Source organism: Aphidius gifuensis, linkage group LG3 (genome assembly GCF_014905175.1).
Source record: "Aphidius gifuensis isolate YNYX2018 linkage group LG3, ASM1490517v1, whole genome shotgun sequence".
Taxonomy (NCBI): Eukaryota; Metazoa; Arthropoda; class Insecta; order Hymenoptera; family Braconidae; genus Aphidius; species Aphidius gifuensis.
Genome location: NC_057790.1, coordinates 16,116,950 through 16,143,309, shown reverse-complemented (window position 1 = coordinate 16,143,309; position 26,360 = coordinate 16,116,950). Strand labels below are relative to the sequence as shown.

The following is a 26,360-nucleotide window of genomic DNA, read 5'->3' as shown; positions in this document are numbered from 1 at the left end:
CACAGAAAAACTGTCATGCACGACAAAATTAAGTTCAAGTGACATAGAGAATGATGAAATTGTAAGTGATCTTTTAGGCAAAAGGTTTAAAGATCCAGGTGAATGTGCAAGAGTTATTACCAAAAGAATTTGGACAACTGCTGAACTAGAGCAACGAGCAGTTAAACCAAGTAAAAGCTCAAACAAAAAACAATTCAATCCTAAGAAAGTAGAACGAGTTATAGTATATATATTTTCTAAATGGTTGAAAAATAAAGCCATAAAGGATACACGAAAGAAGTAAAAGAACTAGAACTTCGTCACCTCAGTGGACATATGGGTCGTGTTGTTGATAATATTAATAAACAAAAAAAATAAAGCTAAAACCCAAAACGAAGAAACAAAAGAATAATGTAACATTGAATGTAATAAAAAAATTATTTTTCTATTAAAATGTTAATCTCATTTGTAATTGTTTTTGAACTTTTTTTTCACTAAAAATTCCGGAAAATTCCGGAGTTTTTCCGCAGAATTTCAGAATAATCCGGAGCTTTCCGGAATTTTACGGAAGGATTCCGGAGAATTACGGAATAATCCGGAGCTGTCCGGAATTTGAATGGGCCAATTTCGGAGCGATACGGAGCTTTCTGGAATTTTACGGAGAGATTCCGGAGTATTACGGAATAATCTGGAGCTTTCCAGAATTTTACGGAGTGGTTACGGAAATTTTTGGAGAAAAACCGGAATTTTACGGAGTAAATCCTGAATTTTACGGAGTGATTCCGCAATTTTACGGAGAAATTATTTCCACCAGGGATATGCGCATTATATAATTTATTATTTTACTTGTTATAAAAATATCTTTTATCACACACCTGAGACATTATTCGTCATTAGTTATCGAATCATGTTTTACTTGGTTTTTTTTTTTTATACAAGATATCCAAAAGCGAAGGTTAAATTTATCAACGAATTGTTAAATAACAAAATATTATTTTAGATCCGTAAAAATAAAAAAAAATAAAAATAAAAGTATTTTTTTTTTTTTTTAGATCGATGCAAAAAAAATCCAAAACTGAAATTATTATAAATTAAAATATTGAAAAAAAAATATAATTATTAATTTTACCTTGATGAAGATATCATTCATATCATTCAAAAAAATTGTCAACTAATTCGAGAATTGTTTGAAAAATTGATAAAATAATTTTAAATTAAATAAATTTGATTACCATACTTTTAAATTCTGTACACTCAATACTTAATATTATAACTTACATTAATTTCGATAATAAATTAGGGCTTCCTATATCGATATATATCGATATATAAATCGGCTACCCGATATACCACCGAATACCGGCATATCGCTGATCTTTATTTAGAAATTAGATTTTAGAGTTTAGACAACTTGTCGAAGTATCGAACGCACTTCTTGTAAAACGCAATAAAACATATTCGTGTAATCACGTGTAATTTTGTATGATTCTCTTCATAATAAAATTAATTCGTAAGTACAATGACATTTAAAAAAAAATTCTTTATATAAATAATTTTAATTTTCAAATATATAATTTAACTTGATCATAGTTTTTCAGGTTAACACAAATACTTAAATAAATTTTTAATGTTTATAAATTTCATTTCCTTTCAATAAATATACTAATTGCAATTATTTTTTACGAACAATAATAATAATGTAATAGTTATTTTTATTTTTGTCAATACAAAATTGAATTTAACCACCACGTGGTTAAAATCAAACTTACGTTTGGTTTATTTTTACCGGTGTGTGTGAAAAACACAAGTTGTCCTGCAGTAATAAATAATCATTGACATTTTTTTTTTTGTTGTTTCAGCCACTGTCAATAAAATAACGTCTGGCTACTGAAAAAAATGGCACAATCAAGTGATGAACCCCCAAGTGATATTTTTAAAAATTATTATAACAAAAAACCATCAAGCATTGTCTTAATTTTTATCTATTTTCATTTTTAGAGAAAAAAAAATGTGGCAAAAGCTTGTGTCACTTGTTAAACATTCGTAGTGGAACAGTGGATCTTCCTGGTGATGAAGAAATCACATTGACTGTTGGTAGCAGAAGCATGAATATCATGAACGTAACACTAGATGATTATGCTTACTTGGATTCTAATTTAGACGTTGCCTATTATGGTCAAGAAGATAAAAAAATAACAGACACAGATGTTCGTAAGTCCAAACACACAAAAACATTCAACATCAATTTGAACATTAGGACAATACTCAAGAACATAAAAGTTGAAGGATACATTGATCAATACAAATTAAATTATTATAAAACTGGTGATTTTTTTCTTTCACATCGTGATACAAATCGTCGAGGACTAATGGGTACATTTATTTTATTATTACCATCAGAATATATTGGTGGTGAATTATGTTTTGGAGATTACAATGCTGAAGAACATCTGGATAAATCAACATTAAGATTTATTTATTTTAATGGTGAATTGGAACATTCAGTTACCAAAGTTTTGAGTGGTCATCGTTTATCATTGGTTTACAATATTTATAATTCACGTTATCATCAAAATAACATTATTGAACCAGCAGCAGTTAATATTCATTTTCCTGATGAATATTATAAAGAATTATTGGATTATACAATTGAATATTGTAATGGAAAAAAAAATATATTGCTGGGTCATTATAAACATCGTAATGATGTATTTAAACGTTTACTCAATGACATTGGTAATAATTGTAAGGTCATTACAGTATCAGTTGATAGAAAATCTCCAATAAGTACAATTGAAACTGTTTATACATTGTATAGTCCTGATCCAAATATCCCCGAATCCGAATTTGATGAATTTGATGATCTCATTGAAAACGAGTATGATGTTAGACATACATTATTTGCAGATAATGGCAATTTAAAAAAAGACTCAATAGAATTTCCTGGATATGCCGGCAATTCACCAGAATACTACATGGTCACAATTGAACACTACACTGCTTATTTGATTAATCCAGATAGACCTAGAAGAAGATCGTAAAGAAAAAAAAAAATTACCTAATTAAATAAATGTGTGCTTCTTGATTAAATAGAATAAGATTTTTTCTTTTTTTGTAGAATTAAATGTAATTTTTTATTTTATCAATTTATAATTTTTTTCTCTAGCATGAGTGGAATAAAATAAAGATTTGAAAGTTCATTGTTGATCAACAAAAATTCGAATAATAAAATATTGACTATAAAATAAAAAAAAAAAAAAAAACGAATTTACAAGTATGTCGTGAAAAACAAAACCTGCAGTACTGCCACGTTGCCGTTTTCTTTCATGAACTTAGTTTTCAGAGCACTGGGTGCTTTTTTTTGTGTAATTAGGTGACCCGCAATAACTCCCGCAATACGGGACCAAGAATAGCACCCCTGGATCAGATATATCTTCTAATTCATATTTTTTAAGAATTATTCGTTCTACGCCACTGCTCTTTCTTCATGTTTGCATAATATGAGCATGTGCATGATCATGCGCATTAAAGTGAAGAATAATAAATACACAAAATACCTATTATTTGAAGAAATGTCCTCATTATTAATATCCTTCTGTGACTAACTATGAGCCTAAAAACATTACCTGACACTGTGACTGAGATTTTAAAAATTAAAAAAAAAAATCTAGATTTCAGAAAAAAATTATTTATGTTATATAAGTTTCAGTTATTCGTAGATGACAATTACTGTTTGTTATTTTTTTCAGATTTTAATTACTTAAAAAAAAATTCTATATTTTAGAAAAATCTTGTTATACGTTATCGAAGTTTCCATCATCTGTAGGTGGCAAGGACTGTCTTATACAAAAACATGTGTTACTTGAAGATTTAACTGTTTCTGACTATCAGAATTTCACGATTTGTCTTTGAGTACTGTATTGTAGTAAAAACTTGATTTAATTAAAACCACGCTTTCTAATATGCATTAAAAATTACAATAGTTCTCAATTTGTTATAGTTAAAATTTTTATTCTGATATAAAATATTTTCATAGTAAAATCAAGTCATTTTACATTTTAGAAAAAAAATTTCTGAAATACAGAAATTTTCGCTTCCAACTGAGACACGATTTTTCTCAGTGAAAGGAAAAATTCTCGATAAGAAATTGTATTTCGTAGAACTTGAATTTGAAAACTATATGAAAAATAACGATGCTGATGATCTGAAAAAAACTATATATACTGTTAGATCTTTTCACTGAAAAAAAAAAGTTCTACCAGATAGAACTTTTTTTCTAGGAAATTTTTAGATTTGAAAAAAGAAAAAAAGTTCTTGTTATGAATAGAAAACTTGTTGTTAAAAGACAAAAATATTCTTGAAACATGACAGATTTAGATTTGAAATGAACCTAAAATAGATTTGAAAAAAGAAAAATTTGTAATGATAATAAAACCCCTGATGGAAATAATTTCTCCGTAAAAGTCCGGATACACTCCGTAAAATTCTGAAAAATTCCGTAAAATTCCGGAATTGGCCCATTAAAATTTTTCTTCATTTTACACAGGAATTCGAGTATTTTGGAATTGCTACCGATTTTCGTATTTTTTCAAATTTTTTCTAAGTGACCCAATTCCGGAATAATCCGGAGTAATCTGGAGCAATTCCGGAGAAATAGTTCCACCAGGGACTTCTTGAAATAGATGCTAAAAAGGTCTTGAATTGAGACGCATACTTCTTAAAAAAAATCTTTTTGTTCTCACTTCATGAACAACAGTTCTACATTTTAGAACAAGGCTTCTTGGAAATAATCCAAAATGGCCTTGAATTTAGAGTTTTTTACAGTGTTTACAAATAAATTTGACTTCACTGAAATGTTTCGTAGAATAAAAGATAAGCTTCTTTTTAAAGAACAGTTGCATCATCAATTTCCACGACTCTGTAACAAACCAAACACCCACAATAAAGTTCTAGATGGTGGCTCAACTTTAGTTGAATCAATTGTTAAATCAGTTGCAACAATAATTTCAAAAACCGAGCTAGTATCACTAGAATTATTATCAACTTCTTCTGTATTGTTTTAGGTAAAAATTCTCATCTGGGATCATCTGGATCTAGTGATTTTCTAGCTTTAACATCTGCAAGTCTAGGGCTGGACACATACCGAAACGATACTGAACTTGGACGAGTTCCGTGAATTCCGTCCCGGTTACGTCAAGCCTCGTTCCGTTTCGGTTCCGGTTTTGGGTAAGCTTCGGTAAAATTAAAAATTGTCAGTGTCGTTTTGTCAGTTTTTTTTTTTTTTTTTATTACTGGAAAAAATTTTTTATTAACAAATTTCAACTCTATAAATAAAGTACATAAAAAATAAATAACTGCCAACGCAGGCAACTATTTTTTATTTGTTTTTTTTAATCAATGCTTTTGCCACAGGATCTAAGTTCATTTTATTAATTAAATCACACGTCTCTTTTTTTTGAATATGTTTTAAGTCTTTTGGGATTTTTATTAGATTTGTCAATTACTGATAGAAGCTTTTTCACATTTTTTGATAAAATTGAATTTTCTTTTTCAAGAATTTTACAACGGTTTTGTAAATTATGATACGAACTATAAGGTAATGTTATTAATCCAGCTTTACCATCATTTTGATTTTTATTTGTCTGGCTAATTGACAAATCTACTTTTACTTCATCATTAATATGTTGTGACGTTTTTTCTTTTATATTGAAGCAAGCTGTCTCTGAAACTGGATTATTCTCACTAGCTTTACTATTACTATCATTTTTTGATGAAGAATAATTTAACAATGGAATTGCATTAGTTTTCAATTTATCTTTAAACTCAGATACAAAAGCTGACGGTGGAAAATGATCAGCACAAATTTTTAAATTGCGGATATATTTATCTGAATATTTTTTCAATTCCGGATTTCCTGGAAGATAAAAAAATAAAATACTCAAATTAATTGTGTGTATACATATTAATTTGTAATTAAATTATTATTTTAAAACTATATTAAAAGAATATAGATAAAATCTATAATTTTGTTTGTTTATATACCCGGGGAAAAAAAAGTGATAAAGAAAGATGTTGCTTTTGTCCGCATCAGTGACTATCACTGACGATCTTTAACGATGTCTGTATATCGGCAACGATCTACATTAATTTACTAGAGAGTTGTGAAGTCGAATGATCTGGAAATATATATAAAGATGAACAATAAAAATCTTCAACGATGTAATGAATTAAAAAAAAAAAAAAATTAGCGTAATTTAAAATTAACAATGAAATCCACGTGTATATTTTTTATAATATATTTTATTAATTAAGAAAAGATTTTTTTGAAACTTATAGTGATAACACGTATATTCTTATTGTCTCATAATAAAAATCTAGTTGTCTTTATTTTCATAGTTGTTTGTTAGACACTTGTTAGTATTTGACATCGTAACACACGAGGGAAAAAGTTCAAACGCTCAATCCGATGATCATCAATCATCGTTCAGATTACTAGAGGCTATTGAAGATTGAGACCAACTTTTTGGCTTTGAGTATGAAAAGGCAAATTTAGGTTGAATATGTTTATTGTTTTTCAAAAAAAAATTTAAAAACTATACTGATATATAATTTTTTATGTTGATATATTAGATGATTCACTTGGAAAACAATATTTTTGTATAAAAAAAATTTTGAAGAAGATTTGCTTTCAGAGTAAAACACCATCTTGTGTAGTTCATGATTTGATGAGTTATTTAGAAGGAGGTGTCTAATTAAGACCAACGTAATATTGTCGTTTTGTTTGTCATTAAAAAGTCATTAAAACTTATACTTGAAAACTTATGTATTAATAAAAAAAAAAAAGAACAACTAGATCGTTATTATAAGACGGTAAGAATATGCTTGCTATTACCATAAGTTCCATAAAAATGTTTTCTTAATGAATAAAATATATAACATAAAAAATGTATATGTTTATTTATTTCAAATTCATGACATCGTTGCAAATAGTTGTATTTTTATTTATATTTCTAGATCGTTCGACATCAAAACTTCAGTAAATTCATATACATCGTTGTCGATAGGTTCTGGAGCAAGAATCAACAATCATAATTATTATTAAATTCTAGAGCTGGGGTTCTGGAGCAAAATAAAGACAGTATATTGATATTGTCTAATCCAAAGATTTGAAAGTTATTTTTTTGATATATTGAAAAAAATAAAATATTAAATGATAAAATAAACTTATGCTCCAGATCATTAGACAAATAACAAACTAATTTTATTTGTAGCTAAAATAAATTATATTAAAAGTCACAAAAAAAACAATAGAAATTAAAATTTAAGTTATTATTACTAAGGTTGAATGAGTTGAATGAAAATAAAAAAAAAATCAAAATTTCTTCGTTAAATATTAAAATTTATAATAATTCTTTTCTATCAAAATTTATCGCTATCCTGTTTACTTGCACGCTTGACCATTATATTTTATTACCATATTTTATCAATAAACAATCTCTTCTTTTTTTTTAAATTTATATCAATATAATATTCCTTAGAGTATAATTCGAATAATTACTTGTTTATTAATTAAAATTAAAAAAATAAAATAAAATAACAAATTTATTTTTGTTTGAATTATAAAAAAAAAGAAAAAAAAAAGGTTTATACGTGAGGATTTTTCGAAAATATTTGTTCTCTACCTAGTGTTTGAAAGATTATTCGCTTTTGATTTTTTTTTTTTTTTAATTTGAGTAATAAAATTATTTATTGAAGTTGTGAAAAAATAATAAATTTTAATACAATCATCTAGCTAGAAATTGAACAAGAAATTCGAGTTAATAAAAAAAAAAAATTCAAAGTAATAGTTACAATTATTATTTTCTAATTATCGTGTCATAAAATTATTGGTTTATTTGAATAATTGATTCAACACCTACCACAATTTTCGATCCACTTTTTTTTCTTTTCAATATATTTCTCTGATTTACCTCCAGGGAAACCAAAAAGAAATACACCAGAAAAACAATTATTTTTACAATTTGCATAAGAACAACGACGATCTGTTCGTATGTATGATGACATGATGGACCTAGTCGCAAAAAAAATTATTATATAGGTATATGTATTTTTTATTTTTTTTCTCAATTATACTTACAATCTTTTGTATTGTTGGCTAATATAATGTGTTTTGAATAAAAAATGAGACCTTATAGGTATAAAGTTGGCTAAACAACAAAGGCAAAGCCGAGATATAAGATCACGATGTCTTTTTGTTTTCACAAATCAACAAAAACATTAAACATACCGCTAATAAAAAAAAACAAAAACGTTCCATCTTCCATGGTAATATTACGATATGTATCCATGGCGACAAAAATTTATGACAGGTTCTGTCAGTGTTGGGTAGGTAAGATACCATGTAACATATTGTATCTTACATCATTGGTTTCATACATCGAGGTATCTTCATGTCACAACTTTTTTTTTTATTCGATAAATACATGTAATTTATTTATTAAATAAAGAAAAATCCCAAGAACAACCAGAAGCTAAGGAAAAGATGGAGCTGAAGAATTGCAGTTGCTAGAGTGGGTATAAGAAATTATTTTTTAAGCAACATCAATTCTTTAGCTACATCTTTCCCTTAACTACTGCTTTTCCTTGGACATTTTTATTTTTTTAAAATAAAATTCCATTTTGACATATTAAGTTTTAAAGGTAAAAAATATCGAAATTTTTTACTAATTTTTTATATCGAAAGTTTTTACTAATAATAAATTTTAAAAAATTATTATTAATCATTATTTATTATTATAATTTAATATTAATAATGATTTAAGTAGTATTTTCTACGGAGAAAACAATGGTCATGATAAAAATTTGATATCTCTTATCGTTTTTGAAATATTACTTATTGAAAATTCGAAATATCGATATATTTATATAATAACGAGTTGTAAATTGTAACCAGAAAAAACTAGATTCCATAGTTATATTTTGAGTTGGATAAAAAAAAATTTTTTGCTTAGCCAATAGCCACTATATCTGCAGTCCAATTCACAGGGCATTACAATTTAGGGCTTTTTTCCTCCACTGGCGGCGCTTGTAGAGTTTTTGTATGTGAAATCTATATAAAAAAAATTTTACAAGCGCCATCACCGGCAAAAAAAAGCCCTAAATTGTAAAAAATTTGCCCTGTGAATTGGACTGCAGAGGATGTTCTCATTAGGGCGTTTTTTTCCGATGGTGGCGTTTGTGAAGCTTTTCTATGTGAAATCTATATAAAAAAAATTTTGTCAAGCGCCATCAGCGGAAAAAAAAAGCCCTAATGAGAACAATTTTGCCCCGTGAATACGGGTGCTGTTCCTTAGATGTTACATTTTTTACTTGATCCCATCTAATTAGCCTAAGTTTAGTGGAATTTGAATAAGCTGTTATACTTATTCTATTAGAGTTTTTTTGGTGAATATTGGAGTGAAGTTAATTTTCTTTGGGAGTTAAAAGTTTAATTAATATTAATTAATTAAGATTTAGGGGTGCAGGCAGCTTGAACTTTTTTATTTTTCGCATTTACCTGCGCATACGCGAAAATAAACCTAAGTCCGTTCAGAAACTAGGTGCTTTCTTTTGTGTATTTTTTTTTTTGTGTTTATTTTTGCGCATGCGCAATGGAATGCGCAGTCAGCAAAAAGTCAGTTTGCAACAGCGTAGGACATAAGAGGCTGGATCCGCTATGTTTTAATTCTTATTTTTTGAAAATTATTTGTTCGACTCCACTGTTTTCTCATCAAGTTTGCATGACAGGCGCATGTGCATGATCATACGCATGAAAGTGAAAAAAAATAAATACACAAAAGAAAGCACCTTAGGTGCATTCCTTTAATAAAAAATTTTTTTTCGTTTTGCAATTTCGCCCTGTAATACCGGCCAAAATTTTATAGGAAAAAGCTGTTTCGTGTAGTGGCAGTACTGGCACATGACATTATTTTTTTTGGCTTCCAATTATTAGATGGATAACTGTTCAATGTTTATATCAAACTGAAATATATAGAAAATTGACTTGTTGTGATTGTTTGTTATTGTCACATAGCTCATACCACACATTATCGTAAACTGTAAAGCCTGGAATATTGCATAGAGAAATTTATCACTTTTGTCGTTTTTTCTGTTTCTAGTTTTTAATCGGTATTACAGGGCGAAATTGCAAAACGAAAAAAAATTTTTTATTAAAGGAATGCACCCCTTGTTTTGTATTGATGATGCACATGCGCCTGTCATGCAAACTTGAGGAGAAAACAGTGGCGTCGAATAAATAATTTTCAAAAAATAGGTGCTTTCTTTTGTGTATTTATATTTTTTTCACTTCAATGCGCATGATCATGCACATACGCATATTATACAAACATGAGAAGAGAACAGTGGCGTCGAACAAATTATTCTTAAAAAATAAAAATTAAAACATAGCGGATCCAGCCTCTTATGTCCTACGCTGTTGTAAACTGACTTTTTGCTGACTGCGCATTCAATTGCGCATGCGCGAAAATAAACAGGAGAAAAAAAATAAACACCCAAAAGAAAGCACCTACTATACATTTTGCGCATGCTCAGAGAATTCGCGCGCGCTCAGACGGTCATGTTTACAAGCGATTCCTTTTTTTTTTTTGTGTATACACATTTAAGGCTTTGTTTTTTTTTTTCAAAATAATTATTATTATCCTTATTATCTTTTTATTATTGTTTTGTACATCATTGGTCTCACCTGCTTACCTACATATATAATTTTTAACTAATTTTTAATAATTATTATTGTGTATAGCGGTCAGTTTCATACAAGATTATTATATTTTCAATAACAATACAAAATAAAGTCTATGCCTTTATGTACAAGTTTATTGAAGGTGTATTATTAAAAGTCAAACAAAAAATATCATTTGTTGAAAAGTTTCAAGCAATGTATTTTATATAAAAAAATAATAAATAGTAATCATTTCAAGTTCTTCTTGTGAATAGAATAAACAAAAACATAATTTTTTAAAAAGTAAGTAACATAAACAATATTGTATTTATAAAAATTCAAAATACAAACAACTATGTTAAAAATTGACATTTTTTAGGTTAATCACGAAACTGTAAAAATGCCAACTCTAAAAAAGATAGCTAAATCGGTGAAACGATCGAGAGTTTTAGTAAAAAAAAGAACATTAAAACCTCGTATTATAAAAAAAAGAATACGAAATCCAAGTAAGCATTCTTTAATACTAACAACATTAAAATATATTGTTATTATTTTCACATATTTATATAATTCTATTGTTATTTATTCTTTTACAGTTTATGAAAAGCTCAAAAATAATAATATTGCATTAGCTCGTGCATTGAGTAAAGAAAAACAAGAATGCCAATATCTTTATTCACAAAATATAAAACTAACTGGACAAGTTCAAGACATGCAGGGTTCATTAAAAAAACGTGAAGATATAATATCTGGTATATTAAAAAATTCATCAGAAGCATTAAAGTTATTGGTTCAAGCAACAAATTGTGTTACTACAACAATATTATCTTGTCAGCAAGTAGTAGGAAATCAACAAATGGCTGTTACAAATCAATTAAAATCAACAACAAATTCAACAATGTCAAGACGTGAATCAGTAAGAAAGTCATCTGGTAAATCACCAGCTCGTGGTGTTGTTCAACCAATGGTTTCTGGTCATACAATAACTAAACCAGTAATCAATATTTGTCGTATTAATATGCCACGTCTTATAGCATCACCAAATGTAAGTGACATTGAAGAATCAACTGAAGTACCATCACCAAGTAACAGTGAATCTCACACACCTATCAGACTTGTTAACAAACAACGAAGATCTCTTAATAGGCATATTAATAGTATTATTATGCCACAAAGAATTCGTCGTAGTACATCATCAAGAGTCAGTGATGAAGATGAACAAATATCACCACCACCACCACAACCAGAACCATCATTAACACCCCCATCACCACCTTATCAACGAAAGGTTTCAAGTCGAAGAATGACAGATAGAAAAAGAAAATCATCAAATACTAACAATCAACAATCATTAACTGAAACTCAAGATACAAGTAATAATTCAAATTTTGATTTAACTAAAAGTCCAAGAGTATCACTACAAGATGTTTCAGTATTAATGCAAAATTCACAAACAGTAAATGTTAAAAGTCTTTTAGAAAATGTTTGTACAAGTGCTAATGATATTAATGAAGCTATTAATAATATTCAAACAGTAACAGAAACAAATATTTCATCAACACCACAATCTTCACCAGATAAAAGTGATGAAAAAGAATCATCTGAAGATTCACCAACTTATGGCTTTGATACTAGACTTAAAAAAAAGAAAAAAAAACATCAACAATCAGAAGAAGAGGATCCACTGGAAGGACCCAGTTGGCTTCATAATAATTCACTTTCATCTGAACAAAATAATAGCTCATTAGATGTAACTAGCTCTATTATTGAATCACGAAAATTAAAAAGAAGTCTTCCAAAAATTATATCTGATGAATTAATATCACCAAAAAAATTAAATACGAAGCTCATTGGTAATGAAAAAAATGATAGTATTAATGACAGTTATTGTGATGATAATGAAAATTATAATGATCAAAATGGTATTTATAATGATGATGTTGATAATGATGATATTACTCAAAATATACCAACATTACCAATGAGTAGATTTGCAATGGTTACACAACAACGTAGTCATGCAAATTATGATGATGATGATTTTACAATGATTATTAATCGTCCATTACCATCAACACAAAATGAATCATTTAATGTTGATGAGTTAGAATTACCAGAACGTCCATTTGCTGATCCACAAGCTGTTGTTGATATTGAGCCAGAAATAACAAAAACAATAAGATTAATTGGAAATAATAATTTACGATTATCAACAATGAGAACAACAAATATTTTTAATAATTCAATGAATCCTGATGATATTTCGATGATTGTTGCACCAGTTCCAGAACCTATTGTTGATGATAGTTCTGATGATGATTGCAGTACTATTATAACATTTAATAGTTCACATAATCGAGGTGTAAATAAATGCATAATTGAATCATCCAGTGAATCTGAAGATTCATTACCACCATCACCACCAAAAAAAACAATTAAACGTAAAATTATTAAACGCAAAGATCCAAGTACAGTTAAAGTTGTTTTAGAAAAATTATCTCATGTAAATACATCAGATAGATCATTGACAAATATAAATACATCAAGAAGATCATTGACAAATATAAATACATCAAAAAGATCATCATCACCTGATCCAAGAAAATCATCATATAATTTTACAAGTAATATGTCATCAATGCGAGTACTAGATCAAGAAAGTGATGATTCTGATAGTAGTAATATCAGTACAAATAGCAGAGCATCATCTCGACCGAGACGACAAAAAGCACCTCTCAATTTAAAAGAACCAAACATTCGAAGGTAAGAATAATCATTGAATACAATGCTTTTAATTTTATTTATTAATTTTATTTGTATTTGTTTTAGAAAACTCAGACGATAATAAATAGCGATTTGTTGTACAATTGATAACTATTACAACATCGATTGTGTGCATGATGTATGACAAAAAAAATAAAGTCATGATGCTACAAAAAAAAAGTAAAAAATAAATATCCGGAATACCAGTAAGTAATATTACAAATAAAATATGCACAAGTGATTTTTTTCATTTTTTTTTTTTTTTTTTTATATGAAAAAAAATAAAGAGAACAACCAAAAGATTTTAAGGGTATTAATAATTCAGTAACCGGTAAACAAAAAAAAAAAGTACTATTAATAAAAATTTACTTGATCGTTATAAAATAAATATTCGATAATAATTAATTGTATGGTGTTATTCGTTAATTCGTTAATGAATTTTAATAACAAAAATTATAATAATATTTGTCATATTTTTAAAATTATAATATTTAAATGCCATTATTTTAAATTTTAAATGAATACCACATTGTTATCCCTAATCTCAATAAAAATAACTTAGCATATTAAAAAAAATGAAAAAGTTTTAAGTTAATTATAATATTGTTATTGTAATTATTTAAATATCATTAATACTTTGAAGGTAAAAATTGGATAATAAGAAAATTAAAAAATTACAAAAAAAAAATATGCTATTTTTAATTAGAAAATAATCTAGTCATTAGATTTTTTAATAGTATCAATTTTTTCCCAGTGTTTGTTAGTTCTGATATTGTTTGGAATAACAGTTGAAGTATTTTCAAAAACAAATGAAATTGATGGTACAATTATTGTCGAATTATTTGATGTTAGTTGTTGACTCATTGATAAATCATCATTATTTTTTTTAGTTTTTATATCATTTATCTTTGTAATTCTTTCAATTTTTGCAACAAATCCTTTATTATTATTTTTTTCTTCTTCTTTAATTTGTGGTAATTTTGGAATTGCAGTTGGTAAACCTGCATTGAGTCTTTTTGTAATGAAATACTGTCCATTTTCATCTCTTGAAAATCTTGTTGAATAATTACTATTTTTACTTGATAAATTATGCCTTGATGGAAGAATCATCTTGTTTCTTTCTGTTGTACTTGTTATTTTTATTGGTACTATTGTCAGTTCATTATCTTTATCATTTTGTTTTGTGCCTCTTCGTTGAATATGTGTTGTTGTTGTTGTTGTTGTTGTTGTTGTTGTTGTTGTGTTTGTTAAATTATTGTTGTTATTATTTGTCTCAATGGGTACAACGTTGTGCTCTATTACAACTGTTGTCGTTTCATTTGTTAAATCATGATGTTGATGATGATTTTTGATGTCATTCGCAAGTGCAACAGAGTCTGTACCATTTGGAGGTGATTCATGATGTAAAAATGCAATTGGCCAATGACGTAAATAATTATTTTTTTCATCATCTTCAATTCTTGGACGAGTCGGACGAATTGGATGTGGTTTTTCAAAATTTGGATCATATGTTTCACTACAAGGTCTCCATTGTTCTGGTGATGAACCAACATAACACCATAAATATGAAAAACCCTGTGAAAAACCACACTGATGATTTGGTTCACAACAATAATCCCAAGATCCTATTTCAGCACCTTCTGGTTCACATGACCAAAAACCACCAAGTTTATTTTTTTCACAAATTGTACCAGTTTTACAACGTCTACCAGTTACTGTATAACGTCGAAATACAGAAAATTCATCAGGTAAATTAAATAAAAATTTTTCAACATAATCAACGGTATTTTGTGAATTTCCAATTGAAGCTTGATTGACTTGTGGAGCTGGTCTATTTGGTTCTGGCACAGTAACACCAACATGAAAATATGGATCATCTGGTTTTTCATATGGTTTTTGACTATTATTTATTGGTGGTATATAACCACCAGGTGGTGGAAGTAAATCTTGTCGATGATTAAAACTTGATGATTGTATTTGTGAACAACGTGGATCAAGTTCTTTCCAAACATAAAATACATAATCTTTATCATGGGTATAATCAAGACCTGCACGTAAATCTCTAGTTGGTACATCACTCAAATAACAATTTTCACCTTGATGATGATTATTATTATTTGTTCTGTAATATATTTTAAAAAAGTTAGTATTAAAATAATATAATAGTAATAATATAAATAAACTTACTTGTAACTAAATGACATGCATGGTACTGAATTATCAATCCGCATGTTGGAACATTTGCGTCGACAATCAGCTTCAGTATGAACTGTTGTTGTCAGTATTATTGCATATGGTGTTAACTTGCAAGGTCTCTCATATCCAGCATAACAAGATGCTATATCGACAATCTCACTATTATAATTATCGTCATAATATTTCTAATACTATATTTTATAAAAAAAAATAAATGAATTAACAAAAGTTATTATTACCTTCATCAAAATTCATTGATTTATGATTATATTGTCGAATATTATTTTGTATTTGGCCAACTGGTTGTGGTGTTGGAAGATGTGGTTCACATCCACGACCAAAACTTCCTCTTTCATATAATTCAGCACCATCCATATCTTCCATTTTATTTGGATCAATTTCCATAGCCGGACAATTACTCAAATAACAATTTGACAATGATAAATCATCAGTATAATATGTTTCATATTTAAATATAAAACTTCGACAAGTAAAATCACGTGATGTAACACATTCAACCTGGCATTCACCCATTCCATCAACGCGAATTGACTTGACAATAACTGATGATGGCATACTAAAACCACTTCTTACACGCCAAAAACATTCTACGAAAAAAAAACAAAAAAAAAAAGAAGAAAAAATAAAAAAATAAATATATATTAATCAATAATGTTTCAACATATTTAGTTTGTTGATTTGAGTTGTATATAATTTAAAAATAATTAAAGCAACAACAACAACAACAATAAAATTAAAAGTACAAAAAGAATATCATATAAAAAATAATTATTAATAGCAAGTTGTTGAAGTTGTACCATCCGGTGGATGTTGATTTTTTTCCATTGTTAATGGTCTTCGATTTTCACACCATTTTGGATTATTATTCATAGCATAAATATCATAATCACGATCTGGTTCAAGATCAGTGTAGTATATCAGATTTTCAAATATTGCATCACTTAAAAGACAATTATCAGCTGGTGCAGTTGGTGCCAAGTTGTATCTGTGTATGTTATTAAAATTATTTATATTTTTCATGTAAATATTATTTTTCATTATAAAACTTACCGATATGCAAATGTCCGACAGATTAGCTCTTTTTGATTATGACAAAGACTTTCACACTGTTCTAAATTTGATGTTAAATAACTTTTTCTTATTATACCACGAGCAAGACGATAACCACCAATTGATCTTATTGAACATTCACGATTATCTGGTAATATTGGAAGTACTTTTTGTGGTAATTTTGATTGATCAGAGTAACCAAATGCACCACCATAACCACTTGTTTGTCCATAATCATGATGATGCTGATTACTTGATATTTTTGAATGATATAATTGTTGTTTATCATCATTTAATGTTGAATCATAATAATGTTTTTTATTATCAATGTAATTTTGATTATCACGATTAATATCTGTTGGATAAATTCTACATGAATTACAGTAACTTGGTTTTAATGGTTTTCTTTGATCAGCTGAGTAGTGAGGTGTAACTTCATTTGTATCTTAAACAAGTAAAATAAAAAATATTATTATTTATTGAGCAACTATTATTACAGTATTTAAAAAAAATATAATTGGCTTTTTTTTATGAATAGAAAAATAAAAAATAATCAAATATATATTTTGTAATTATTTTGTGGCGACACACACACACAACATCAATTGTCAAGAGAAATTATTTTAGAACTTTATGAAATACAGGAAATTATTATTATTATTTTCTAATGGATAAATTATTTCATAATAATTTGAAAAATTAAATTTTCTCATTATTTTTGATTATAGAAATAATTTTTTTCTATTGCATAAAAGAAAAATAAATAAATTGTATTACAAAGTTTTCATTAAAATAAGTAGTAAAATTTGATTGATTATTTTTACCGGAATCAGGACCATAGCCAAGTCTTCTGTGTTGATATTTTGTTGGATACTGATAGCCAGATGGTGGATATTTATGGCCATATGAATATCCATTATCACTGTAAACAATACGATCATTGTATCCAGGCCTTGGTGGATAATATTGTGGCAATCTTTGATAGCCATGACTAGGTGTTAATCTATCAGCAATATATCCATAATCATCTGGTCTTCTTGAACTTCCAAATGGTCGTTGAATTGATGATGGTGCTGATGGATAATTATTTTCAATTGGTTGTACTGGCAATGGTAATCTTGCATCTTGACTCACTACAGAGTGCCAAGGATCACCGTGATTATAAGATGGAATTGTTGGTCTTCGATATCCCAAATCAACTGGTCTTGGACCATATGGAACAACTCCTTGACTTTGATTTGGAAGTAATGATGACGATGAAGATGATGGCCCATAAGAATTTCTAGGTCTATCTGAATATTGCCATCCAGGTCTTTGTTCAGGTGGCCACCAATTTTGTGGTGTACCATATTTTTGTCTACTCTGTGAACATCTTGGTCTTATCCAATCTCTTTCATAAAAATCATATTGTGAATCAGCAATAAAATCACGATTAATGTCCATTCTACTTGGTGATATTGATGTCAATTCACAAATTCCTTTTGGATGAGATCTTTAAACAAAAAAAATATTATTCTTTTTCATAAATTTATCATACACGTTGCATTATTGTATTTATTTTGTGCATCAAAGCAAAGAAGTAGAGTATTATTATTGCGGTTTAACCCAGATATGTCAGAGTCAAGTTCCAAAATATGTCATGCGTTGATAATGCAACTTGTTATTGTCTCTTTTTCTATCATATTTTATTTAACAACAAAAAATTATAAGAGTATATATCACGTAAATGATGTTGCTGTAATACAGTGAAATAGATAAAATATAATCTTACCGGTAATTGAAACCTTCACACGTGAATCCTCTTTCATATTCGCACATCCTGTGACAATCATGCAGCTTATTGCAATCCAAAGTTTTTTTAACATATCCATCAATGAGTTTCTTTCCCGATAAAAGACGTCGAAAGCATGCTTCAAAAAATATAGAAAAAAAAGCCACATTATTATTAAAAAAAATTTACACAAATTTATTTTTAAAAATTTCCGGGTTTTATGAAGAAAAACTTACGATCATCACAATCAGCATCTTGAACAATAATTACTGTACCAAGACACATTGATTTTGTCACAAAAAAAACACATAAAATTAAATACCACATAATGAAAAAATATTTAAAAAAAAACAATTAAATACTAATACTAAAATAGAGTTATAAAAATATTTAAAAAATGATTTTTTTAAATGATTATTGTCATCGAATTGTCATTATAATGACAATAAAACTGTTATCACTTGAAAATAATGAGCTCATTGAGTAATACGGTAAACGAGTCATTCCGTGATAAATTAAATGATGAACTAGCTTTGAGAAAAAATTTTAAAATAACAGCAAAGTTTTATACTCGCATCATTTTATATAAAAAAAGTGAACGTTTTTTTTTTCTTAAAAAAGAAATAATAAAAAAAAAAAAATAGTGGGAGATTAACTTGGTAAATATATATTATTGGGGATTGTGTTTTACTATTATGTTGAACTAGGCAAATAAAATTTGAATTATATTGTTTACGGTAATTATTTACAAGGTATATAATTATTATAATAATTTACCTTTAATATTTTACTGACAGTATAATTATTATAACGTCAAGACTATACAACTAGGATGATTGTTAAATTGATGAATCCATTAATCAGGAAACAGATAAAATTTTTAGGATAAACGTATGATGTCATAGGTTTATTTAAAATAATAATTTAACCTTGAATATTTATTCTGTGAATTAATTATTATACCAAGTATAATAATTAAGTTTTTTTTTTTTAAATCAAACTGTAAGATGATGACTTGAAATTATCATTTCTCTTGCAAAATTATTAATTAAATTTTGCTATATAAAATTTCAATTGATAAGTTACAAATGAAAAAAAAAAACACTGATTATTATCAACTATTTGCGATATATAAATTATTTTACATATATGCTAATGAATAAAATTTTTTAAAAAACAAATGTTATTTAATTATTTATTTTATATTTTTTTCACCGGAAGCAGGACGAAAAGGATGGGAGTGTAAAATACATATAGATGATAGAGATTTGAACGTCACTTAGAAACCATGTCAATGCCGTTGTTGTTAGTGCGATTTTTCGATTAGTCAAATACTAAATGAACAACGGAAGTTGAAGTATATATACTTGCTATATTAATACATCGCAATTAAATCATTTTTTTTTTTTTTTTTTATTTACCTTTTTTTTTATTTGTTGAATCCAATTCATTCAAGTCAAATATACTGCTTTGTTCATTTAATGAAGGCCGTTTATCATCACTGAAAAAAAATTTATATATAATAAGAAGGAAGATTAAATAATTAAAATGTATAATTTATTTTTAATTTTACACTTGTAGTATATAATTACCTCACGTCTAACCATGGATTATTGACTTGAACTTCAAAGTCAACTGGTGTAATTATTTTATCACCAAAAGAAGGATAAAATTCTAAATTTTTTAAAAAATCATTATCATAATTATCATGATAAATAATTGTTGGTTCGATTGTTGAATGAATTGGTAATGAAAATGAATTTATCATTGGATTTAATTTTTTATTGTCAATTGTTGGTATCCAATAATTACTATGATCAATTTGATAATATTCAAATGGTATATTTTCATTTTCAATTGATGGATAATCATTGAATTGATTGAAATTATCATCAACAATACTATCATGATTATAATGACTGTCTTGATTTTTTAATATATCAGATATTCTTATTCTATTATCATCAGCTGGTTCAGGTGATAATATAGCAGTTTTAAATGGTTCATTTGGATTATATTGAATTGTGTTATTGTCATTGTTACGTGTTCTTGCACGTGAGAGTATTGAATTACCAAATATATTTAAAAAACTTGTATTACCAAATAATCTTTGTGAATTTGTATTGATACTCAATACACTGTTATTACTAATATTATTATTAGCATCAATTTGAACTTGATTTGTAGTTGAATCAGTTGATGTTTGATTGGCGCTGTTATTTGTTAATGTTGCTGTTGTTGTCAATCTAACTGGTTGACATCCTCGCAAAGACAAACGACCTTTTACATAAACATCATAATTCGAATCAGCTCGTAAATCTTCAGGTTGTCTTGGTATTCCTTGTCCAAATAAACATGTTGTATTTCCCCTTGCTCCTACCCTGTCCAATTAAACATATTATTTAAATATATAAAATATAAAGTAAAAGGTTTAATGCCATTTGCGTTTATGTATATGATGATGATGATGATGAATTAAACAAGGTCGTTATTGTTTTTTTTTTTACCCGAAACTAAAGGAGCCACAGGAAGTTCCGTTGGCCGAACAAGTGGCTTCGCAATCCGATATAGAGACGCTTGGATTTGTTGAAATAACTAAAGATTCAATTAGACGAGAGCCAATTGATACTCTTGTGTAGCAATCTAATGAATGAAAAAAAAAATATATTAAAAATAATTATACTTAATTATATTTTGTATATTTTTTTTCATCATTATCATTTTTGTATTAATTAAATATTTAATTAGAAAATAAATCATTAATAATAATAAAAATCTTACCACGAGGTTTGATTGACAAACGATTATCAAAGTTAACATCAAAACAGTTTCCACTTTTAACTTTTGATAATATTAAAAGTATAGAAATAATTGTATGTTGCCATATTTTTAGCATAACGTATGTTTTAAATATTTTCAAGTTAACCATGACACTATCATTGTTGTCTTGCTGTTACTATTAATATATTTTTTTTTCTATACTTTGTTGTTGATCATTTATTAACTGTAAATTATTTTATAATATTCAACATTTAAATTGAATTTCAGGACACGTGTTTCTTGATTAAGCTATGCTACACTTTTATCTTGCAACTCATAACGCGAACTTGTTGTTTTGTCTCAAGTATCTCATCAACTAAGACGTTATAGAAAATTGAATAACTATTTTATACTCAAGACATCAACTGTTTGTCAAACCTATCAACATTAATTATAAATAATTGATCTACTTATTTAAATACTAAAATAACATTGCGAACATAAAAATATCTTGTATCACATTGAAAGCAACAAAATGACTGATGTATTCAGAAAGTTTTGTATTTCATTTTTTAAATGCAATCACAGGGTTGATTTGTAAAAAAGAAAAGTTAGGGTGTGTTTCATTTGTAAAAAAAATTGATCATCCGCATTGTTTTGTAATTCATGTTTGTAATGTTATTTTTTTTGTTGTATAAAAAAAAAACATTAAATACTAATCGTTTGTAGTTTTATGCAACTTGTTGATTCTACAGGCGTGACAACATAATTGACAGACTTTGCATGTTGAATTCTATTTTACTATCCATTGTTTTTTTTTTTTTTTTTTTTTGTGTTAATAAAAATAATTTCATCAATACACTACTAAGTCATCTTGCTTCTCGCATCATTAAATTCACGCTTACATCTTTCTAATTATCATTTGAAAAATTTATATCTATATATGTATACAATTGCGTAATAATTATAAAATAAAGAATAGAGATATTTATTTTTGGATTAATCAAAAATCTTTATTTGCTCATTATAATCCCAGCAGATAGATTTTTCATCCAACAATCAACATAGTTAAAATTATAATGAGGTAGATTCACGAGTACTAGTGGATCCTTGATCCTTTCTCAATGGAAATTTGATGTGAATCCATCAAAAGTATTGTCACGCATCAAGTAACTCAGACACAGACTAAATGACGCATCATCCGTCCACACAGTCTTCCCTCTGATCCTTGGTTTTTATTTTTAAATTTATTCTTTGTCGCTTTGATTACACTCAAACGTTTTTGTATTGTTTTATTCTTCATCATTTGGTTACGCCTGACGAATCAGTAAAAAAATAAATAAAAAAAAACACAAGTTCATTAATTCATATCTTGAAAAAAAAAAAAAAACCTACTTGTTTACTTGATTTATTTTTTAATTAATAACATTGAATTAATTAAGAATAAATAATAACTGTGTAAAAATTGCATATGAAAGTCATACAAATGTGATAAATACAGATTGACTCATTCACTTACTCTTACTTATATCGAAACGTGTAAACAACTCATGCTTATGAGTTTCAGCAGTCATTGACATCCGGTGTGAATATAAAAAAATTAAAAAAAAAAAACATATCTAGTGTATTAATCGGTGTTATACAATTTCAAACACAACAATAAACATATTTATTATTTATATACATGTTTTTCTAAGTGTGTAATTTCTTTTTTCTACTACTGACATCATCATTATCATTACAATAATTTCAAGAAAAAAATATTATATTATTATTATTATTTTCTTCATCAGTTGAGAGACTGGGACAAAGTGTTATATCAAATATAACAATAATAATTATTCCCAGGGCAATTTGTGTTAGTTTTTTTGTTGATTTTTTATTACCATTTTAATACGTTAATTTTACCTTGAATAAATACTATGATCTTATAAATTTAAAAAACAATATATAAACATGAAAAATAATTTTATTTTAAATTTTATTAATAAATACATTAGTTAATTTAATTTAATTTAATTTTTACAATATAAAAATAACTGGTTTTTTAACTTTGATAGTTATTTTACAAAAATAAAGAAAAAAAATATTTTACCATGTTACTGATGATGTATTATCACTGATAATTTATCAGTCTTGGTCATAATTGGCATTAATGATTTAATCATAAAAATTATTATATTAACTATAAATGATTTATGAGCGTGTGAATTATAAGTATTATAAGTAAAATGTATTAACAACATGAAGGTTTTTCATGTATTCCATGAGCAATTGACATATTGGTAAGTACTTCTTCACTGGATGGTGTTAAACAATCATCACCATTAAATGATACTTCTGTAATTCTAATATTTGTTGAATCACGTTCACCATTGTCTAGCCTGAAGAATAATTATAAAATTACATGTATAGTATCATAAATTGAATATTAAAAATATAGTTTAATAAGTAATAATAATCTTTACCGCAAAAGACCACGTGCAACATCAACAAATACTTGCTCAATACCTTCGTCATATAAAGCTGAAGTTTCATGATAACTAGCACCAATTCTCATAGCATATAATCTACCTTCTTCACTATCAACTTTTCTTTCATTAACTAAATCACATTTATTTCCTACAACTATTAGTACCATTGGTTCTTCAATTTTACTTTTAAGCTCATTTACCCAAGATTTAATTGCTACAAATGATTTATACTGGGTTAAATCAAATACAAGAAATGCAGCATTTGCTCCTAAATATAAAAAATTAGTTGACGTTACTATAAATTAATATTATTACTATAAATACTTAATGATAATTAAATAATTATTACCTCTATAGTACATTGGTGCCATACTGGCAAATCTTTCTTGTCCAGCTGTATCCCATACTTGAATTTTAACAAGTGTATTATCTAAATTGACTTTACAAGTAAAAAATGATGCTCCAATTGTTGGACTCAATTGTTGATCAAGTAATTGACCAGTATATCTTGTAATCATACTTGTTTTACCAACTCCTAGAAAAATAATAAATATAAATTAATATAAATTAATCTAATTACTTTTTTTGCTAAAAATAATATTCAAGTATTTATATTTAAATTTTCAAAATACAAGGATAATCTGAGATTATAAAAATAATAATATTCATTATTATCTTTTAAAAATAAATTTATGTTAATTATTCAAATTTTTTCAAGATCTTATTACAGGTTATGTGATATTATTATGTTTCAAAGAAAAAAAAAAAAAATTAGACAAATTTAAAAATTATTTTGGTATGTTTTTATATGTGTAATGTTAATGAATAAATTTTTTTATATACTAGATGAATAAGTATTAATGAAAATAAAAAATATTTATATTGTAATTATTATTAACAAAGAAATATCATTAAACAATAACAAAATAATTTTAACATTACCTTGAGAGCCAAGAACAACAACTTTTCCCTCCACAATCTTCATTTCGTTTTACTGTCAATGAATATAATAATTCACAGCATATTTTGTAATTAATATTTACATATTGTAGTCTTTCTAATCACAAACTTTGTTTTATATATATATTTTTATTATTATTTTATGTGAATATAAATTTACTCTCTCTCACACACGTATCGAAAGAGATGTTCCCACTCTTGTTTTGTCATTCAATTGTTCTTTTTCTCTCGGTACTACGATTCTAAACGTCATATTGTTTATATCAATAATATTATTGTGTCCATGGTAGAAATATACAGGTATGTCCATTCCTCAGACGAAAATAAATTCTACTGCGCAAAACTCTAAGTAGCCATCTTGTCTACATGTGTGTATATCTGTGTGCCCGTCATATTATTATTATTAGCCATCTTGTTTGTAAGTGTGTAAATTTGTGTGCCCGTCATACTATTATTATTATACTGTTATTAATTAATGCAGAACATGTTTAAAATTTACATTAACCATAATTAAAAACTTTAAAAATATTGTTTAATAATTATACATATATATAAATGTGTCAAAACAATTAGAAGTTAAATTTTTACTTTTTCACAAAAAACAATTAGGAAAAATAAAAGGAATTTTTACATATTTAGTTAACAAACTAAAAGTATGGATGAAAAAAACAATCCAAATATTGCACTGAATGCAATACAATGTTTGGTACATACTTGTACGTACATTTGACTTAGAGTTTTGAATGAGAAAATTATAGAAGATAAAAAAAAAGAAATAAGAAAAAAAAGTTAAAAAAAATATGTAACAAAGTTAGATATGAATTTTATTTTTTATTTTTATAGAATTAATCACTTGTTTATGTGTTTATTATTATTATTTTAATTAATTTTAATTAATTTTAATTTTTTATTATTATTTTTAATTTTTTATTGAGACCATCTTTGATATGTACTTTAAATTATGATTCAAATAATATCGCGCCAATTTAGCCAATATGGCGACGTAGGGGCCGCACTTCTTATTGGCTTAAAAAAACGTATGCGCATGGACCTACCTGTATATTTCTACCATGATTGTGTCTATTGTTGTTATTATCATAACAATAGCATACTAATAATAATAACAATAATTGTAGTTTATGAGCAATTGATAATACAGTTATTTTGTTTTTGTATAATGGTAAATTACCGACAAATTAAGAGCGGGATTATTGAATTTTTTTTTTATTATTTTGAATTTTGAGAGGTAAATATTAGTTTAATTTAACTATAGCATTTTCTATTCGCATATTTGCAATATTTAGTAATTATTTTTATTCAAGTCTGACCTAACTCAAATCTAACAAATCCATCGGATAAATAATCGATTAATAGGGCCAAAAAATCAGGAATTGTTCAGCCAATCTCAAGCTGTAACACTATAGCTGTTAAAAAATGTTCATTTCCCTCCGATTTTTCCATTAGATGTTTAGTTTTGAAGACTAATAATAATTAATAAATTTAATACCATATTAATTGTCGCTCTTCAAGATTATTTCATTTGTCTTGCTGGATCGTGAAATAAATTTATATTCACTGGTAAATATTTTATATTTCAAAATAATAAGCAAACTACAATACTCAAATTTCTTGATCGTTAAATCGTCTCATAATTACTTGGAACCTTTAA

The 26,360-nt window shown here is 26.7% G+C and overlaps 5 protein-coding genes across 6 annotated transcripts; 2 read left to right on the top strand and 3 right to left on the bottom strand.

Moving 5' to 3' along the window:
- Nucleotides 1-1,421: 1,421 nt before the first annotated feature.
- On the top strand, nucleotides 1,422-3,051 carry LOC122852103. 2 transcript variants are annotated; one of them, XM_044151706.1, is made up of 3 exons: nucleotides 1,422-1,489; nucleotides 1,839-1,903; nucleotides 1,978-3,051. In XM_044151706.1, the coding sequence occupies exons 2-3, from the start codon at nucleotides 1,876-1,878 to the stop codon at nucleotides 3,018-3,020; spliced, it is 1,071 nt and encodes a 356-aa protein (XP_044007641.1). In that variant the 5' UTR covers nucleotides 1,422-1,489; nucleotides 1,839-1,875; the 3' UTR covers nucleotides 3,021-3,051. The 2 variants fall into 2 exon arrangements, with proteins under 2 accessions (XP_044007641.1, XP_044007640.1); XM_044151705.1 differs by lacking the exon at nucleotides 1,422-1,489 and having other exon boundaries at nucleotides 1,800-1,903.
- Nucleotides 3,052-5,358: 2,307 nt separating this feature from the next.
- Nucleotides 5,359-8,331, bottom strand: LOC122852127. The gene is made up of 3 exons (XM_044151742.1): nucleotides 8,117-8,331; nucleotides 7,899-8,050; nucleotides 5,359-5,893 (listed from the first exon to the last, which is right to left on the bottom strand). The coding sequence occupies exons 2-3, from the start codon at nucleotides 8,041-8,043 to the stop codon at nucleotides 5,418-5,420; spliced, it is 621 nt and encodes a 206-aa protein (XP_044007677.1). The 5' UTR covers nucleotides 8,044-8,050; nucleotides 8,117-8,331; the 3' UTR covers nucleotides 5,359-5,417.
- A 2,366-nt stretch (nucleotides 8,332-10,697) lies between these two features.
- On the top strand, nucleotides 10,698-13,966 carry LOC122852075 (putative uncharacterized protein DDB_G0277255). The gene is made up of 4 exons (XM_044151652.1): nucleotides 10,698-10,999; nucleotides 11,076-11,202; nucleotides 11,293-13,459; nucleotides 13,526-13,966. Exons 2-4 carry the CDS (start codon nucleotides 11,097-11,099, stop codon nucleotides 13,539-13,541), a joined length of 2,289 nt encoding a protein of 762 aa, XP_044007587.1. The 5' UTR covers nucleotides 10,698-10,999; nucleotides 11,076-11,096; the 3' UTR covers nucleotides 13,542-13,966.
- Nucleotides 13,967-14,053: 87 nt separating this feature from the next.
- LOC122852069 lies at nucleotides 14,054-18,880 on the bottom strand. Its single transcript, XM_044151643.1, has 8 exons — nucleotides 18,734-18,880; nucleotides 18,498-18,636; nucleotides 17,551-18,218; nucleotides 16,727-17,171; nucleotides 16,474-16,661; nucleotides 15,895-16,263; nucleotides 15,647-15,797; nucleotides 14,054-15,581 (listed from the first exon to the last, which is right to left on the bottom strand). The coding sequence occupies exons 1-8, from the start codon at nucleotides 18,822-18,824 to the stop codon at nucleotides 14,174-14,176; spliced, it is 3,459 nt and encodes a 1,152-aa protein (XP_044007578.1). The 5' UTR covers nucleotides 18,825-18,880; the 3' UTR covers nucleotides 14,054-14,173.
- Nucleotides 18,881-23,208: 4,328 nt separating this feature from the next.
- On the bottom strand, nucleotides 23,209-24,951 carry LOC122852126 (ras-related protein Rab-31). The gene is made up of 4 exons (XM_044151741.1): nucleotides 24,674-24,951; nucleotides 24,081-24,266; nucleotides 23,726-23,999; nucleotides 23,209-23,641 (listed from the first exon to the last, which is right to left on the bottom strand). The coding sequence occupies exons 1-4, from the start codon at nucleotides 24,714-24,716 to the stop codon at nucleotides 23,494-23,496; spliced, it is 651 nt and encodes a 216-aa protein (XP_044007676.1). The 5' UTR covers nucleotides 24,717-24,951; the 3' UTR covers nucleotides 23,209-23,493.
- Between the last annotated feature and the right edge of the window lie 1,409 nt (nucleotides 24,952-26,360).